The sequence below is a fragment of the Microcaecilia unicolor genome, chromosome 2 (genome assembly GCF_901765095.1).
Source record: "Microcaecilia unicolor chromosome 2, aMicUni1.1, whole genome shotgun sequence".
Classification (NCBI taxonomy): Eukaryota; Metazoa; Chordata; class Amphibia; order Gymnophiona; family Siphonopidae; genus Microcaecilia; species Microcaecilia unicolor.
Window position 1 is genome coordinate 167,882,130 of NC_044032.1, and position 18,786 is coordinate 167,900,915.

At 39.6% G+C, this 18,786-nt stretch overlaps 1 protein-coding gene across 2 annotated transcripts in view; it reads left to right on the forward strand.

Moving 5' to 3' along the window:
* The window catches only part of EPB41L4A (erythrocyte membrane protein band 4.1 like 4A), a 564,380-nt gene that overhangs the window by 192,432 nt on the left and 353,162 nt on the right, over positions 1-18,786 (forward strand). For both annotated transcript variants that reach the window (XM_030193468.1, XM_030193469.1), the window contains exon 4: positions 7,459-7,537. In XM_030193468.1, the coding sequence (XP_030049328.1) occupies positions 7,459-7,537 (79 nt within the window). The remainder of the gene's footprint in view (positions 1-7,458; positions 7,538-18,786) is intronic.

Genomic DNA, 18,786 nt, shown 5'->3' on the forward strand with positions numbered 1-18,786 from the left:
AACCACTTTTAACTCTTAACTCTTAGGAGTGCTTGCTGTCATCATTTGCTGTGGCTGTGGACAGCAGGAAGAGCCTGTGCATCTTCATGAGATAAGTTTTTGATACTTTGAGATTAAAATAATTGGGGAGGTTTTTCTGCCTATGAAGTCAGCAAGCACTCCTAAAAGTTAAGAGTTAGTGGCTCTTGTGCCCAGAAGGAGTTCAACTGTGAAGGAGTCCGTTGAGGCTTTTCCTCTCTATTTTTATAGTATAAAATTGATAAATTAGAAAATTGATAATACCTTTTATAAAAGTGGAGTCTGATCTCAGTAATATTCATGGGAAGAGGATGACTTTTTTTAGTTGACTTCCTGGTATTTTATGCCATTGTAGACATGATGGCATGGATTCCCCTTCCGGAGAATTTTGAATGTTCTCACAACATCCTCAGCCCCTGTTTAGCCATTGAACAGAAGGTGGATCTTGAACTGAACTCAGGCCTCTTTGTATAGGACTGGCATTAGGCCATCAGCTTCATCTGAAATGCTAATAGTGCTTCAGATAACAAGTGAAGTATAACCTAAGATTTTCCAATTATATAATTGTTTAACAGTTGAAGAAATATTTCTTTTTTGGAAGCTGGCACTGAAACACATAATTGCTGAATTATCTAGGGCTTATAATTTTTTTTCTGAGTTTTCAAGAACTTTTATATATTATTATGAGCTGTGTCAATTTCATGGTTGGCTTCCCATCAGGTCTTTGGAGTACTGATGTCACTGCAGGGGAGTCTATACCCTCAGTGTTTGGAAAAGTGTAATATTTCACATTATCTCTGCAAATGAATTGCTTTTTTGATATCTCAACCATATCTTGACCTCTGTGAGTGTAACCAGATTTATGATTCTTGCAAATATGTGGTGATCTGAGTTCTTTAAAGTTATTGGAATGTTATACAATCAAATCATAGATTTTTCTCTAAGAAGGGGCAAAACTGTCAGAGAAAAGAAAAAAGAGAGTACTTTTTTAGCCCTCCTAAAACACATGTTAAAATTCTACTAATAGAGTATTTGGATAAAAAGGATACATATATTAAATTAAAACCTATTTTAATTTGTTTCAGATACAACTTACAAGATCAGCCCATTTGGGCAGGGAAATAACTCAGAGAAATACCTGAATGTAATTTGCCTTGATTTGGAAAAGTTAAATAACAAATCTAAAATCCAAATCCAAGTGTAACCCTGGTCTCACCATAAAGTTCCGGGCACCAGCTAGCTCTTTGGGTCATTCTGAGCAGGCCAGTGCTGGGCTTGATCCCGGTTGGCCGTAGGGTTGTAAGCCACACTTTTACTTTATTCTTTATCAGTCTGGGAGCAAATTAACTTTCACTCCAAAGAAACTCTCCACTCTAAGATTTGTATTTTATGCAAAACAGAATTTTACTGGAACGCTGCAACAGGCAGATATCCAAACTTCATACTTCTGTTTAACAAACAGTTCATATTATATCCAACAGGTCACTTTGTTGAAAGAGGTTTTAGTGCCAGTCCAAGACTCTTGGTGTAAATCTTATCTACTTAATAGTCTCTTTATAAATCCTAGGGTATTTAAATATTTACAACAACACCAGTTCAATACCCATCCTTTATGGCACAACCGTCCAAGGCTGTGTTTGCATCGCTTTCTGACCTGCTGGGCTTTATCCAGCTGCCGGACTTACTCAGGATCAGACCTCCCTATCTATCCTCCCTCCACAGGGGCACTTCGTGAGCTGCTGCCTCTGGCACTGAACATCTTCTTTCCTATTCTGCTACTGAACTGGGTTAACCCTTTCTACCCACCTGGAGCATTCCTCTCACTCCAGTTAATGCTTTTGTTGGCAAAAAACTCTTCTTAATCAAGCCTTAGGTTATTGGGCCTGTCCAGGACACCCCTTCTCCTCACAGGTCCTGGCAGGAGTGAAAACAATGAAAGACCATGTACTCACTACACTTTTATAGCTTCTCAGCTCCACTCCAACTTTGACACTCATTGTCACAAATCCTCCTCCTGGCCTGGGCTCTCCCCCCTCCCATCCATTCTGCTGTCCCTCCCCCTAGTGACTCTGGAGAGTTCTACAGCAGTCTGGTAACCCCCGAAGAAAGTTCCAAGCTCAGTTTACCAGGGCATTACACAAGAAACACGTGCTACTGCCTTGTAACGCTGTGGAATGCACTTCCAGGTCAGCTTCAGCAATGTAGTAGTGTAACACAGTTTAGGAAATTGTTGAAGACAAAATTGTTTATCGTGGTGTTTTGTTTTTTTTTATTTTGAAGATTGAATTGTTATTATGGTCTGTTTTGTTTTATGTTCTGTGATATGAATAATGTGAAGTGTTTTTTTTGTAAACCACCTAGTTATTGGTGGTATAGAAATTTTTTTAAATACATAAGATAAAAGCAGGATCAAACAAAAAGCCATGAGGACTCAGATTTGCTTTGTTGACTTCATTCAGAAAGAAGTTTCTTCCATGCTGATGCAAAACATTTTTAAGGCTGATTGATTCAAATTTGTTTCTCTGCACCAGTCAGCCATATTTGCTGCCATGTGTATTGGCTTACAGATCTTTCTTGTAATATGTTAATGACTGTTTGCTGCTGCTATTGATTTGTATCTGCTGTGTACATGCACGTAATTCTCTCCACTTGGTCACTTTTTGGTTAATATTTTGAGGAAAGAGACCTCGGAACTATCAGCCCTGGGAAGGAGACAATCTGACTCATTATAGAATAATGACAATCTGCAAATCAGATACGGGATAGATCAGTACCAGGGAGAGAGCTGTGATTTGAGGCTCACTGCAGACTGTTGTAAATAGCTAGACTTAGATGTCCAAGAGTCAATCCAACAAAGAAATCCACTACAAGCTGCAGGCAAAGGTTCCTAGCAGGGGTGTTCAGGCTTCCTCACCCCCCCTTTCATTGTGTGTTTGCTTCATTTTACTTTAGCATATGCTATGTGACAGTAGCACACACTCAAGGTTCCCCTAACCCTCTCCTTTTAAACGTTTACTTTGCACCCTGACTTTCCCTGGATCTCGTCCCATCACCTGTTACCATTTTCAAGTACAGCTGCAGCAAGGAAGGAGTGACCAGGAATTGATTCTGCTCACTACAGACCCTATGGGTGATGGGGTATGAACTAGGAGTGGGGTGAGGGGAAAATACAGGAGAAGCTGAGGAGGGAAGTTATAGAGGGTTTAGTCAGTTGGGGGTTGCACCTTACAAGAAAATAAAACAATTTTGTTCATTTTCTTTCATTTCATTTGTAAAACAAAACAAAAGAAGATGTGAAACTTATACTTCATCTTTAAAGGAATTGCGTATCCTTAATTCATGATGCCTTAGCTGTGGGCCCCTTATTAACAGCCAGAATCAAGGTTAGAACAGGTTTTGATGGGTATGAGTTTGTGTGAGCATGGCTCTTTCTTCTATGCGTCCCTACTCACTACAACTTATTGTACATCTACAAACAAAACACACTCGCATTACTGTGGGCCAACACTTTACAAGACCAGAACACTGCACCAGTGATTTCATAGTAAGAATCCTGAAAGGTAACTTTAAAACAGTACAGGAACGTAAGACCTTTGAAGACAGAATGATTGAATATTTTGACACCCAACCGACAGGACTTAACAAGGATCTGGGTTTTCTAGCCCATTATAAACCATAAAATTGTATTTCTCTGTTGATCACCCTCCTCTCACCTACCCACATCCATCCTGTTAGAATATCAATGAAATGCTTTGATGTCCCCATGCATACCTCCTACCCACCCCCACCCTCCCACCCTGTCAGACTGTCAAAGTAATGCTTGGATGTTTCACTTATATATACTATCTGCTACCACATTTGCTTATTTTCGATCTGACGAAGAAGGGCAACCTTCGAAAGCTAATCAAGAAATGCATTAAGTTATGTCCAATAAAAAAAGGTATCATCTTATTTTCTTTTCCATGTTTTATTTTGTTTGCTTTCTATTGATAACATTGAGAATAGGAAATGCCTGGTCTGGATCAGGTAAGATGCTAGATAGGGAGTATAATAACACTCCTCATACTCCTTCCGACTGTCACTGGTGTAAATAAAGTATTTTCTGAAATGGCCATGGGGTTGAGGTGTGCCAGGGGTAGAGTCATGTGGAAGAGTGGGGCAGGGCTGGGGCATGTACTAAAATATCCCTATCAAAAATTGGGCTCCCTTGGCAGCTCTGTAAATTACTCCCAACTTCTATCTCTTTCTAGAAGAGGCCAGAATGTCCAGCTGGTCAGATGTATCTGTCTGCCTGAGCAAGCATCCTTCACTGCTAAATTCTCGGGTTTCCTACGTAGTATAGTTCAAAAACCAAGCTGCCAGCAATAGAAGTAACCAGTTGTCAACCTTGCAATGAGAGAGCAGTTGATTTTTTTTCTTGCTGATATTCTGTTTGGATTCCTCTTATTATATATGTTGGACCAGTGTAAATTTTGCTTATGATAATTTTCTTTGTGTTTTTTTACACCGTCACTTTGTATACAAATTGATTGCTGATTATGTAATGATATTTACTTTATAAATGTGTTTATTAAAAACATTGAATTTGGGCATGATTGAGGCAAATATAGTAAATGTAACAAGCTTTATGATAGAGCAGTGTATTGAATTTCAGCACAGTTTCTGAAAGTATGCAGACCAATCACCATGGAAACATATACATTCTAGTGATTCAGTTGTACATTAGCAGCAAAAATTTGTACTAGAATCTGGAAGAGTGTTGTATGGACTTTAGAAACCCATTAAAATACTGGAGACTGCTTTCTACGGCATTCAGCGTCTTGTGTTCCAATATTTTAATGGGTTTCACACTCTGTGATGCTGATTTATCTGAACCATATTGACCCCTGAGGAAGGCTTGTTGCCGAAACACGGCCCGTGTGGTTCTTTTGGGTCAGTTTACCCCTTGCGAATAAACTTTTTGGATGCTCTTACTCCTTGTTCGTATTGGTCATTTGGATTTTGTTTTGCTTTCACCCCTGTTGTTTTTTGCTTGCTTCTCTTGTGGAAGTTGTGGAGCCCCTTTTTTCTTTTTTTCACCATAAAACAAGAAAAACATTGTGAGTAGTTCATGTTGGCACAAAAGAAAAGAAGCTGGCATAAAACCTTCATTAACTCTAGCTGCAGAGGAATGAGGTAACATTTCCTTCCTTCCTTGTCAGACCACCTATTAAAGCCCCAACATTAGAAAACTATGCACTCGGTCTCCAAGTTTTCTATGCACTTCTTTGCATGTTGGTTTAATAGCCAAAATCTTCATTAAATTTAAAGAGCAGAGCACGGATGTCTACATAAGTCTTTTTTTTTGCGCAAATCTCCTCATGCATAAAGTAGTAATAACAGCACAGAAAATTGTATATGGAACCTGTATTAAGTTGTGTGTTAAGACTACCATACTTTATTACATTGGCTTCTTAGAGAGTAGAGGGGCAGGGACAGTGTTGAGTAGAAAACATAGGTGGCAGATTGGAAGGTGGGTGGGTCTTTAAAGTCTCATTTAATGTATGTCTATATCTACCCAGAATGGCATAGACTTGTAGTGAGGGGAGATGAACCTAACTGACTTGGACAGAAAATGGTATTCTGTAGGTGGTAAGCATGTACAATTAAGTTACACAGAAACATAGAAAGTGATGGCAGATATAAATCATACAGCCTATCCAGTCTCTGTCTATTGATATGAACTACTAAACTCTACAATCCCTTCCTCTTGCCCCAAATTGTCTTGAATTCAGATACAGTCCTCATCGCCAACATAAAGAAGTATTTTCTTAGTTTATTTCTGAGTCTGTCCCTTTTCACCTTCATCCTATATGCCACAAAGGTATTTACATGTCTCTCTCATATCTCCCTTCTCCTGCCTTTCTTCCAAGGTGTACATATTGCCAGCTTAAAGTCTCTCCCTGTGCTTTATCACAAAGATCACTGACTGTTTTAGTAGGCACCCTCTGGACCAACTCCATCCTGTTTCTTTGAAGGTAGTCAAATGAAGTCTGAGTGGCTATTCCTCTCCTTATTTACCCAAGCATCCTTTTGGCTTGTGCTGTCATCAGTTAGGATGTATCTCTGACTAGAGCAGTATAAATGGGTAGAGCCAGGCAGCTGGGTGGGTCAGTAGATCTTTTTCTGTTTTTTACTGTTTTCATTGTGTACCTACAATATGTACAGTGACATAATGGTTTCACTTTGATTCGGGTGGCCATTCTATCATTGTAGCATCAGAAGTAATTGGTACACTAATAGGTTATTGACCTCTTATCTAGAAATGGTGGGACCAGAGCAGAGCTGAGGCATGTTGATTCAGTGAGGGGTCTAGTTTTGTTACTTCTTGAGCTGTGCATGTTTCTGTGGCTATAGCAGAGGCTTCAGGTTGCTAGAAACTGTTAAAAAACAAAACATTAAACCTCTTAAAATATGGGGTTTAGAGTAACAGTGCTGAGTGACTTTTATTATACTACTATTGTAGTGGTAATACTATTATTACTTCTGCCAGAATTCTGTGCCAAAAAACACCTAAATTCTGCACACAAAATTTGCAAATTCTGCAAGTTTATTACTCATAATTTAACCAATATTACAGCCCCCCCCCTGTACACAGATACATCCATATTTTCCAGCCCTTCCACCCCACAGCATCCACCTCTTTTATTTTACAGCCTTTTCCTCTTTTTTTTTGTTTTTAGAGCCCCCACTTTTTTACAGTCCCCTCCCCTCACAGCAGCCACATTTTTTACAGACCCCTCCCTCCATAGCAGCCCCCCTTTTTTACAGTCCACAACCCCCACACACATATAGCATCTACTTTATTTTTACAGATTCCTCCCTCCCACCCACATACATTTTTTCAGCCGCTCCTGCACTCACCCCTGTGGCAGGGGGGAGCTGCACAGGAGTGACTCGTTAGGGCAGGAAAGAACCCCACTGTTTCCTGCCCGCTTTCGCTGCTCTGGGCAGTGTCACCGCTTTTTCCAAATGGCCGCCAAGACTTCCAGCGGCAGTCTCATGAGATTACCGCTTGAAGTCTCGGCGGCCATTATGAGAAAGCAGTGGCAGCGGCCCAAAGCAGCGGCAGGGTCCAGGAAAGAGTGGGGTTCTTTTCTGCCCCTGACGAGGCCTCTAAGACCACCAAGGTATATTCAGGTAGGCTCGGGGGGGGGGGGGGGGGGGGGTGCGGCAGGACAACCAAGACTTGGGGGAGTGGTGAGCAGCAGGAGGCCGGTTGGACAATAGATTCTGTGCATACATGTAGAATTCTGCACAATTTCTGTGCTCCGCAGTCACGTAGAATTCCGGCAGGAGTAAATGTAGATAAACAATCATTACCAAGTACTATTGTAAACTTGGTTGTTTGAAAATCATTTTGTAAAATTTGTAAATAATAATTTTGTCTTATTTTTCTAGCGGGACCACCATATACCCTGTATTTTGGTGTTAAATTCTATACAGAAGATCCTTGTAAACTTAAAGAAGAAATAACAAGGTATAGTATAAATGCACCATAGGTGGAAATTTGGAGAGCTGTGAATAACCCCGTGTGTATAAAGTTCAGTCTTATCTATACTGCCAAGACTATTTTGTGGATGTTCGTTATGTGCTTCATTTTTTGAGAGAGAGAGAGAAATAAAAGCACAAGGAGCCTTCAAGGGTAGGAGTGTCAACTCAAAATATTTATTGATCAGACCCGACACGGACTGTGTTTCAGCGAAACCGCCTGGGTGAGGGGTTTACCAATGTGGATGATGATGAATTTTGAGAAATCAGTCAGAAGAAAACAAAGTTTCTGGAGAAATAGTCTCAAAATGCTGATAAAATGCTGAAAAAGTGCAGGTACAATCTAAAACTATATGAGCAATGTCCCACATGAGGAAAAACCTTCCTTTTTTTCATGTGGGGCATTGTTTATAAAATACTAGCACAAATTCTGTCCTTATAAAATACTAGCACAAATTCTGCATAGATAGTGAGTTTGCTGACATTTTGGAGTATAACTTTATAATCATTTTTGTGCATATATGGCTTTTATAAAATATCGACTCATATAAAAATACATGATGTATGACATTATGGTTTATGTGCCTTTATGAACTACTAGCGTTAAACAACTGAAAAAAATAAATCATGCCTACCTTGAAGCCACGAAAAGTTACAGCTGCCCAGAGCAGTTGTCAGTGTCCATGTCTACATTATAAAATATGCGAATCTACGTACATATATGAGTAACCTGGGTGTGTACTTGCAAACTCCACCCCATACACATCTGTTGGCAAACTGCATACCATAATATCATAGCAAGGGTAGCAAATTACCTGGACTGGAATGATATACATCCCATAGTACTGACAGAATTAAAAATTAAAATTTGTAATTTGTAACTTATACTTAAATCAAGCATGGTGCCTGATGATTGGAGGGTGACCAATGTAATATAACATAAGCTGCTCCTCTTTACCCTGCAGCCCTCAGCATGGTCACACAATTTCTGGAGGGGTTCCGCATTCTGCAAGAGAAATCTATTCCTTGAAGTGGATGTCTGAGAGTTAATATTTACAAGCAGACATAGTGATCAAAAGCAGAGCATGTGTAGCAGTGCTATGTAGTGCTACAGTGCATGAATATAATGAATTTGAGTATAATTGGGCAAGTCACTTAACCCCTCCATTGCCCCAGGTACAAATAAGTACCTAAGCCGCATTGAGCCTGCCATGAGTGGGAAAGCGCGGGGTACAAATAAAAAAAAAATCTGTGGATGTAGCGAATATGCGTTTTGTCAATTTGTGTACGTGAGCCCACCAGATTCTATATATGGTGCCCAAAATTGTGTACCCACGTTGTGCGTAATTGAGTAACAAGCTGCTAACTAGCTAACAACCATTTCAGATAATCGACTCCAATTAGGATTTGTACGTACATCTTTGCTAGGCTCTTTTCTATAAAGATCCAAATTTTATAGCGCACAACTCAAATGGCTGCATGGCCATGGGAGGGGCATGGGCGGGTTAGGGGCATTCACTAAAGATGCACACAGTATTACCGAATTCCGAGGACTTATGCCTAACTTACTTGCCAGGATTTACACCATGTTTGCTGGTGTAAACCCTTGTGCTCAAAGTTTGGCACGGAAATTGGGTCAAAGCGCTATTCTATAGAAGGTGTGCAACTTGGAGCACAAGACGTGGATATTTTTGGCACCCAAATTTGGACACCATTTACTAAATCTAGTCCAAGATGCAGTCCTCTATGAACCTTTTTTTCAGACTGCCTTTTCAAATTTTGTTTAAGGTGCCTCACAGCAGTCTTAGAATATGTTTACAATATTTCCACAGTCCCTTCTCAAAAGAGCTTACAATCTAAGTAGTACCTGAGGATTTGGGAGGTGAGGTGACTTGCCCCAAGGTCTAAAGGACTGTGGATGGGAGAAATGGGATTTGAACGCTAGCTTCCTTTGGTTGAAAGCCATTGCTCTAACCAGTCACTGCTGAGTCATGCTGGAGCACTAGATAACAATGTGCTGTATCTGCTTATAGCAAACTTCCTTGAATCCACTACAGTGCATTCAATTTGATGAATAATGGGTATAGAGGGGAGAGTTTATATGAACATATGTGTAGTGTGTGTGTGTGTATACAAGAAAGAGAAGGTGAATATGGTCTAAGAAGACAGGACAATGTGAGGTAGCTAAGTATTAAGTTGCTTGTTTAGTATGTGAGGTCTGACCACATGGTTAAAAAAAAAAAAAAGAACTGCTTTAGCTGTGAAAAAATCCTAACCAGTATGTGTTAAACATCTTACTGCTAAAATCTGTTTATTTTCACACCATGATACACCAAGAGGCATATTTCCAAAGCACTTAGACTTACAAAGTTACTTAGAGGGGCATTTTCGATATGACGTCTAAGTCCAACTTTGGACTTTTGGCTAAAAACGTCCATAATTCAAGTGGGGAATATAGCTATTTTCAAAACAAAAAAAGTCTTTTTTTTAAATGGCTATTTGCTAGATGTTTTTATGCTCTGTGCATTTATCTATTGGTCAATTTTCGAAAAAAAATAAGTTCAAGTGAAAAATGCACAAGCCATTGGGATGTAGGAGGAGCCAGCGTTCTTAGTAAACTGATCACACGAACATCCCAGGAGAGCAATGGGGCACCCTAGGGGGGCACTGCAGTGGACTTCAAATAAATGCTGCCAGGTTTACATCTCATCGCTGCTCCTTTATCTCGTCTGGTGAGCCCCCCAAGACCCACTATGCCCACTATTGTACACCACTACAATAGCCCTTATAGGTGAAGGGGGCACCTCTATGTGGGTACAGTGGGTTTCTGGTGAGTTTTGGAGGACTCACAGTTTCCTCCACAAGTGTAACAGGTAAGGGGAGATATGGGCCTGGGTCCACCTGTCTGCAGTACACTGCACCCACCACTAGACTACTCCAGAGACCAACATGCTGCTCTAGTGGACCTGAGTATAACATCTGAGGCTGGTAAGTAATGTTTTTAAACACATTTTTGGTACTTCTGAATGGTAGGCAGCATTGGCGGGGGGACCATGTCATCGTTTAGACAATTTTTATGTATTCAGAAGTGACCCATTAGTAAGAGTGGGGGGGGGGGGGGGAATGTCATCCGTGATTCCCTCTAGTGGTCATCTGGTCATTTAGGGCCTCTTTTCGTGCCTTATTTGTTATATAAAGACAGGTCTAGCTCAAAATGTCTTAGTTTTAGTCCTGGACGGTTTTGTTTTGTTCCATTATGGCTATGTCCAAGTGTTAGGAACACCCAGATCTAACCCTTAACACGCCCCTGACACTCCCCCTTGTGATTTGAATGCACTTTTGACAGACTACATTGAAAAATGTCTAAAAATTGGTTTTGAAAATACCAATTTGGACTTTTTTTTTTTTTTAGAAAAATGTCCAAATGCAGATTTATGCCACATTTTGGACGTTTTTCTCTTTTGAAAATGAGCCTCTTAGTATCCTATGGAACTTTGTAAGTCTAAGTGCTTTGAAAATGAGCCCCCAAGTATGGTAAATGCTGCAATATTGCAACTCCCTTATTTTCATGATCAGTTTTGTAATATGTACAGGGACCCTATCAACTGACAACTTAGTTTAATCACCCTTCACTGCTGCCCTTAATCAGCAGTCCCTGGCGTTGGCTATGCATGCCAAAACAGACTAAGGGAGGCCTGATAGGTCACCTTTATTTGGTAGCACAATCATCTCATAATCCCAAGCCGGGCATCTCATCCTCAGATGATGTTAATACTGTTAATTTTTCCATCACACCAAAAGTTAACATTTTGAGATTTAAATCTGGAGCTTCTATTTCTTTTAGGTTACATGGAATGACTTGTTGATAAACATTTTCACATACTTAATAGTCTTACTCCCTCTTGCCAATATTCTAATGTATATAAGAAGTGTCTCAGATGGATTTTAAGGCTTTCTTTACTTCAGTGTAGACAGAAACACAAAAAGGCAAAGATCTGCCACAGAAATAGCAAACCAAAAGAAAAAAAGCAGATCAAAAAAGACAAAAAAATGGAACAGGAGGGTAACAGAAGAAGTGGTTTATTACAAGGTTACCCGACGTGGCCACGTTTCGCCCTCAGGCTGCGTCAGGGGTACAAAAAACTAATAGGGTAAAAAGCAAAGTTAACCCCTAAAAGTAGTCATACAACCACCTTACATAAGTGCTTCCCAAGCTTAGTCAGCAGACTTCGCAATGCTATGTTGACTAGCTATATATGCCCCCTGAATAATTTTAAACTGCATCTCTTGCAAATGATTGATCTTTAGAGAAGAAGCAATGTCTTATTACAGAGGGCTCGCTTTAACAATATGTACTAAGTTTAAGAACATAAGAATAGCTATACTGGGTCATACCAATTGACCATCTAGCCCAGTGTCCTGCTTCCAATAGTGGCCAAGCCAGGTGGCAGAAACCCACATAGTAGAAACATGCAATGCTACTAATCCCAGGGGAAGCAGTGGCACCCTCCATATCTATCTCAATAACAGACTGTGGACTTTTCCTCCAGAAACTTGTCCAAACTTTTTTTAACCCAGATTTGCTAACCCCTGTTACCACATCCTCCAGCAGCAAGTTCCAAAGCGTCTCTGTACTTTTTCCAGAGCGTGACAAATTGATTCACTTTTACCCATTCTACACCACAGGATCTTGTAGACCTCAATCATATCCGGTAGTCTCTTTTCCAAGCTGAAGAGCCCTAACCTCTTAGTCTTTCCTTATGTGAGAGGCGTTCCATCCCCTTCATCATTTTGATCGTTCTTCTTTGAACCATATCTAATTCTACTATACTTTTTTTGAGATACGATGACTAGAACTGAAAGCAAAATTGAAGGTGAGGTTGCACCGTGGAGTGATAGAGAGGCATTATAATATTCTTGGTGTTATTTATTAATTTGTTACATTTGTACCCCACATTTTCCCAACTATTTGCAGACTCATTGTGGTTTACATAATACCGTAAAGGCGTTCGCCAGTCGGTTGATAACAAATACAAGGTTGTATTGTGGTCGAATGAGGTAGGTGTGTGTCAGGCACCATAAAGGTCGAAGGGAATAAAGATTGTATATTGTCCAGTACGATCATTGGTTGAGCTGTGTTGCTGAGTGTGGGGATTTACGTTGGATCGGTGGGGTAAGCCTTTTTGAAGAGGTTGGTTTTTAGTGATTTTCTGAAATTTAGATGGTCATGGATTATTTTTACAGCTTTTGGGAGTCCGTTCCATAGTTGTGCACTTACGTAGGAGAAGCTGGATGTGTAAGTTGTTTTGTATTTAAGTCCTTTGCAATTTGGGTAATGTAAGTTTAGGTATGATCGTGATGATCCGATTCTGTTTCTGGTTGGTAGATCTATGAGGTCTGTCATGTATCCTGGGACTACACAGTGGATAATTTTGTGGACAAAGGTGCAGATTTTGAAGTTGATACGTTCTTTGATTGGGAGCCAGTGCAGCTTTTCTCAGAGGGGTTTAGCACTTTTGAAGCATGATTTACCAAATATCAGCCTAGCAGCTGTGTTTTGGGCGGTCTGGAGTTTTTTGTTCTGACAACTGAATAATTTTGTTCATTTGCAAATTTAATCAGTACACTTGTCGTTTCGATTTCTAGCTCATTTATAATACGTTAAATAACACTGGTCTCAGTACAGATCCCTGTGGCACTCCACTATTCATCTTCCTCCACTGAGAAAAATGGCGATTTAACTCTACCCTCTGTTTTCTATCCATTAACTAGTTCTTAATCCACTACAGAACATTGCCTTCTGTTTCATAGCTGTTTAATTTTCTCAGGAGTTTCTCATGAGGGACTTAATCAAAAGTGTTCTAAAAATCTATATACACTACATCAACCTTTATCCATTTGTTTTATTCATGCCTTCAAATAAATGAAGCAAATTGAGGCAAGACTTCCCTTGGCTGAACCCATGCTGACTCTGTCCCATTAAATCATTTTTGTGTTCCATAATTTTATTCTTTATAATAGTTTCCACTCTTTTGCCCAGTACTGAAGTCAGGCTTACTGGTCTGTAATTTCTCGGACCAGCACTGAAGTCAGGCTTACCAGTCTGTAATTTCTCGGATCACCCCTGAGACCCTTTTAAAAAAATCGGCGTTATATTGGCCACCCTCCAATCTTCAGGTACTATGGACGATTTTAACGACAGGTTACATATCACTAACAGCAGTTCAGCAATTTCATGTTTGAGTTCTTTGAGTATCCTTGGATGTATTTCATCCAGTCCAGGTGATTTACTACTCTTTAATTTGTCAGTTTGGCTCGGTATGTCTTCCAGGTTCACCAAGTTTTATTTCAGTTCCTCTGCGTTGTCATCCTTGTTACTCTTGTAGTAGTACACATTTCTTGTATGCTTTCATGCAGGAAGGATTTTAACATGGAAAAATTCATGTGAAAATAGGGCTATTGGTGGTCAATCTGGCAGTAACTCTAGTGCACCTGCAAATAGCATCCAGGATTGGGCTTAATGCAGGGACATTAGCTAGCAGCCATATTAATGCACAGTGGGAGTTAATTTTGTAAAGCCTTTTCTATGTGTAAAGCCTGTTTTACATGCAGTAAAGGGCTTTTATAAATTTGTATGAACTCTGTATGTGCATGAAATATATGCACTTGAAAAGAGTGTGCTTGTTTGTATGTTATCCCCTGGATTTTATATACAGTGACCAAAGTTGTGTGCCAAATTTTGGATACGTGCCTAAATTGTACATGCAACTTAATTGATCAGTGAACCCTTAACTAGCAATAACTGGACATTAGCAACCAATTATTACAATTAATTGTCATCAAGTAAAATTTGCACTTGCAACTGGCTGTGTGCTGTTCTGTCTGTCTCGGCGCCTAACTCTCACAGCGCATATCTGAAAAAGGGTGTGTGGCTGGGGGGGCATTTCAAAAAGTTGCGTGTTGAATTACAGAATTTGCCCAAAGTGCGCCTATGTTTGGCACTTCTATTTACACCTGCTTTTAGCAGCGTAAGTACAGTGTCCAAAAGTTAGGCACTGGATCTGCGCCAGTGGTATTCTATAAAGAGCGCACCTCTTTATAGAAAAGAGCTTAGTGTTCAGTTTTTTTCAGTGCGCAATTTTGGGCACCATTATTATTATTATTATACAAAACGTATAAACCACAAATACCATGTATAGTTCAATGTGGGTAACAATACATTAAAAAAAAAAAAAAGAACACGGACCAATCATTCAGATGATACTTATACACCATTTGTTGAATTCCTTTGTATCTGTGCATAGGTGTTCTTGGGGTCTTGTGGATGGAGGCAGAGCTGCAACATATGCACATTTTTTAAAATAAAATGTGTGTATGTAGAGTACACAACACTTTAAAATATCCACTCAAAATTATGAACATCATTACCAGTGGGAATGATCATCTAGTGCAACACCTTCTTAAGAATATTCACTTTTGATATTCCCAGTGCATTTAACTTATGAAGGAAAAAGACCTCAAAAACCAAGTGGCGCTTTTTCAGAACTTACATGATCACCACAGGTAATACATGTCAAAAACATTTCTGATTTTTTCAGCAATTTTTAGCAATTTTTCATTAACAATGTGTCATATAATTATTAGCTTCAGTCAATCTTTAACTTTGGAGCTTGAAAAAATACCAGATCATGGCACACTTTTTACTGTTCCCAACAGGGTCCTATTTTGCCCTTGGCTTTCTCAAGGGATAGAAGTGTACCCTCACTGTCTGTGCTACATTTTTAGACATAGTTCATGCATCATTCCAACTTATTCAGACATGCTCCACTGTCGATGCGCTTTATGACCGTATATCAGAGAAATTCTAAAAAAGAGCCACTTGGTTTTTGAGGTCTTTTTCCTCCATAAATTAAATGCACTGGAATATCAAAAGTGAATATTCTTAACAAAGTGTTGCATTAGATGTTCATTTCCGCTGTATGGTATGGTGTATGTAGAGTACACACACTTACAACTATTTTCTAGCAAGTGGAAAGTTCTGCATAGGTGTTTGCGTGCTGTTGGGGCTGATTCTAGGAGACTGTTTTAAATGCACATACATAGACCTTTTTAGTCTGTAATATTCAAACCTATATTTTCTCTTGGTGTTTAGCATCCCCACACAGTGAAATTGTCCGTCTACAGTTTCTTCCATCTGTTGATATAACTTCTCCTTTGAATTTTTGGGTTTCTAGACAACTTTTGTGATTTTTTTCAAAACAAAATGTCCTGCTGACTATTGATCTGAAAGTGTACGTCATAGTTTAATGCCATGCCAAAGCAGTTGGGCAGAATCTAAAATTTTGAACTAGCAAGATTAGACTGATATCTTGGCTGAGATTCCACATCATTCCAATCAAATACCAATCATTCATTCAATATGCAAAAAGCCACAGAAAGAAACCACCAACTCGATTATCCCATATTAAAGGGCACAACAATTAAGCACATTAACAGTAATGACCCATACCTGTTGCGTTTATAAAATAGGCTTAAAATATGTGCTTTTATGGACTTATCATGTAGGCATCCTGTTATACAATTTATTTATTTGTTCTGTTTACATGGTGTAGTTGCAATTTACAATTGGCTTACAATTTACATTTGGTGGAGTTATAGTCATTCTTTGCAGTGCAAGACCTCATGTTTAGTTCATGTGGTTATTTGAGGATTTATGAGGAGGAAGATTAGAAGGGAGATGGTATCTGTGGGGTTTGTTATTTCCGTTTTGTTTTGGAGTTATTTTAATTTGTTTTGCAGGGTCAGTTTGAGGAGGAAAGGTGAGGTGGTCTCCGTGGTTAGTTGTAGAATTTTTTGAAGAGACTGTCCTGAAATGGAAGAGGTTTGGGATGCTTTTTATGGCATGTGGTATTGAGTTCCAACATTTGGAACCCAGGTAACTAAATCTTACTGTATAGATGGTTTTGTAGGTAGTGTTGCTGCAGTTAGGTAGGTATAAATGTAGGTAGTTTCTTGTTTCTGGGCTTGCGTGTATTCTGGTGCCATACCAAATAGTATTTTGATGATTAGGGTGCATGCTTTGAAAAATAGTTTTGCCTTAATTGGTAGCCAGTGTAGTTTCTCAAGTAGTGGGGTTGCTCTCTCATATTTTGACTTCTTGAAGATCAGTCATGCTGCTGTGTTTTGGACTGTTTGTAGAGATTTTAGTGTGTTTTCCTTGCATCCTATGTATGCTGCATTGCAATAGTCTAGTTATGATAGTATCGTTGATTGAACTAATTTCCTGAATGATTGTTTTGGAAAGTAGTCTCTTATCTTTCTTAGTTTCCATAATGTTCTGAAGCATTATGATGTGACTGCTGATACCTGGTCGTCCAGTGTTGGGTGTTTGTCGAGGATGATTCCTAGTATTATTAGTTTTGTTTCGATTTGGTATGTCAGTTGATTTTGAAGTTTTGGTAAGATGTAGGGTTGTGTGGGCTGGATAGGACCAGGAATTTGGCTTTGTCTCTGTTCAGTTTGAGTTTGAAAGTTGTTGCCCATTCTTCCATGAGGTCCAGACCTTTTTTGATTTTGTCCATTATGTTTACGATATTTTTGTGAAAAAGGTATGTAGGTGGTGACATCATCTGCATATATGAATGGGTTGAACCCCATTAGTTTCGTTTTTTTGCGAGTGGTGCCATCATTATGTTGACCAGTATTGGCGATCCCTGTGGTACCCCACATTCAGAGATCCGTGGGGTAGATAGTTGGTTAACCATTTTTACAATATATGATCTGGTCCTTAGGAAGCCATTGAACCATGTTGCCAGTGCCCCGCTGATTCCCATGTTGTCGAGCAGTGCCATTAGTGTGGTGTGATCTACTAGGTCGAACACACTTGACATATCGAATTGTAGTAGTAATACGTTTTGTCCTTGGCTTATTATGTTTCTAAATTTTGTTAGCAGGGTGGTTATGACTGTCTCAGTGCTATGTTGTGGCTTGAAGCTGATTGGGGTTATGGAGAATTGAGAATTTTGTCAGGTATTCCGTTAGTTGTTGTGTTACATCGTTTTGGTCAGCAGTGGTATTGAGGCTACTGGTCTGTAATTGGTGATGTTGCTGATTTTGCTAGTTGCATTTTTGGGGATGGGTGTGAGCACTATGTTGCTTTTGTCTGTTGGGAATTGGCCTATCTCCGACATGTAAGTGATATGTTTGATGAGGTACTCAGTGAACCAGTTCGGTGGGTATTTCATCATATTGTTGAGGCAATTGTCAAGTAGGCAGTACGCCGGTTCATATTTTGACAGTAGTGATTCTATTGTGTTTAGCTGGGGTGGTATGAACATGGTCCATATTCTGTCTGCCATGGTGTAGTTGTTGTTTGTTTCGCATTTTTGTAGATGGTCTGTGATGGTTATTTGCAGTTTCATGAGGTTTGATCTTGTAATGGCTATTTTGGTTTTGAAATGATGTGCGAGCTCATCTGCAATTGGTGGCATTTCAGTTGACAGCAGTACATTCTGGGTTTTCAGTAGTTTGTTCACGAGTTTGAATATTTTTTTCATGTTGGTCTGTTTGGGGTTCATATATGAGCTGTAGTGTTCTGCTTTTACTTTCTTTATACTGTTTGTATATATTCTTATTGCTTTTCTCCATATGGCTTTGTGACTGTTTTGTTTTTGGCCCATGTCCTTTCAAGTTTTCTGCATAGATTTTTCATGTTTAGTAGGCTGTTGTTAAACCATGGACGTGGTTGTTTTTTGGTTTTTGTTTTAGTTTTTAGTGATGCTATTTTTTAAAATGCAGATGTTAAAACTGAAGCCTATTAATACATAGATCCCCTGAAAAATGGTCAGCTGTTCTTCAGTGACTGTGACAATTTGCCATTGTCATGAAACACTTAGCACCCGAATGAGGTTACCCTGTGGCCACCTGAAGGGTCTGCTCAGCACTTCCAAGCCTCTCCTGCACTCGGGCTCGTGCTCTGTACTAGCACCCTCCACCCACTGACTGGGTCCTGCTTATCTCTGGGATAGTCTCCCACTCTCAGGTTATTCCCCAGTGATTTCTAGGGCACTGGGGCTACACTCCAGGGGTTTCCACAGTTCCCAGAAAGCACCCACAGACCCAAAAACATGAACCAGGATTCTTAGTCACTCCAGGACAGCAGAGTCAATAAACTAAATAAGGTTTATTGTCACAGAACTTGAACAGTGAACAGAAGAAGGTGAAATCAGCAAGCATTAA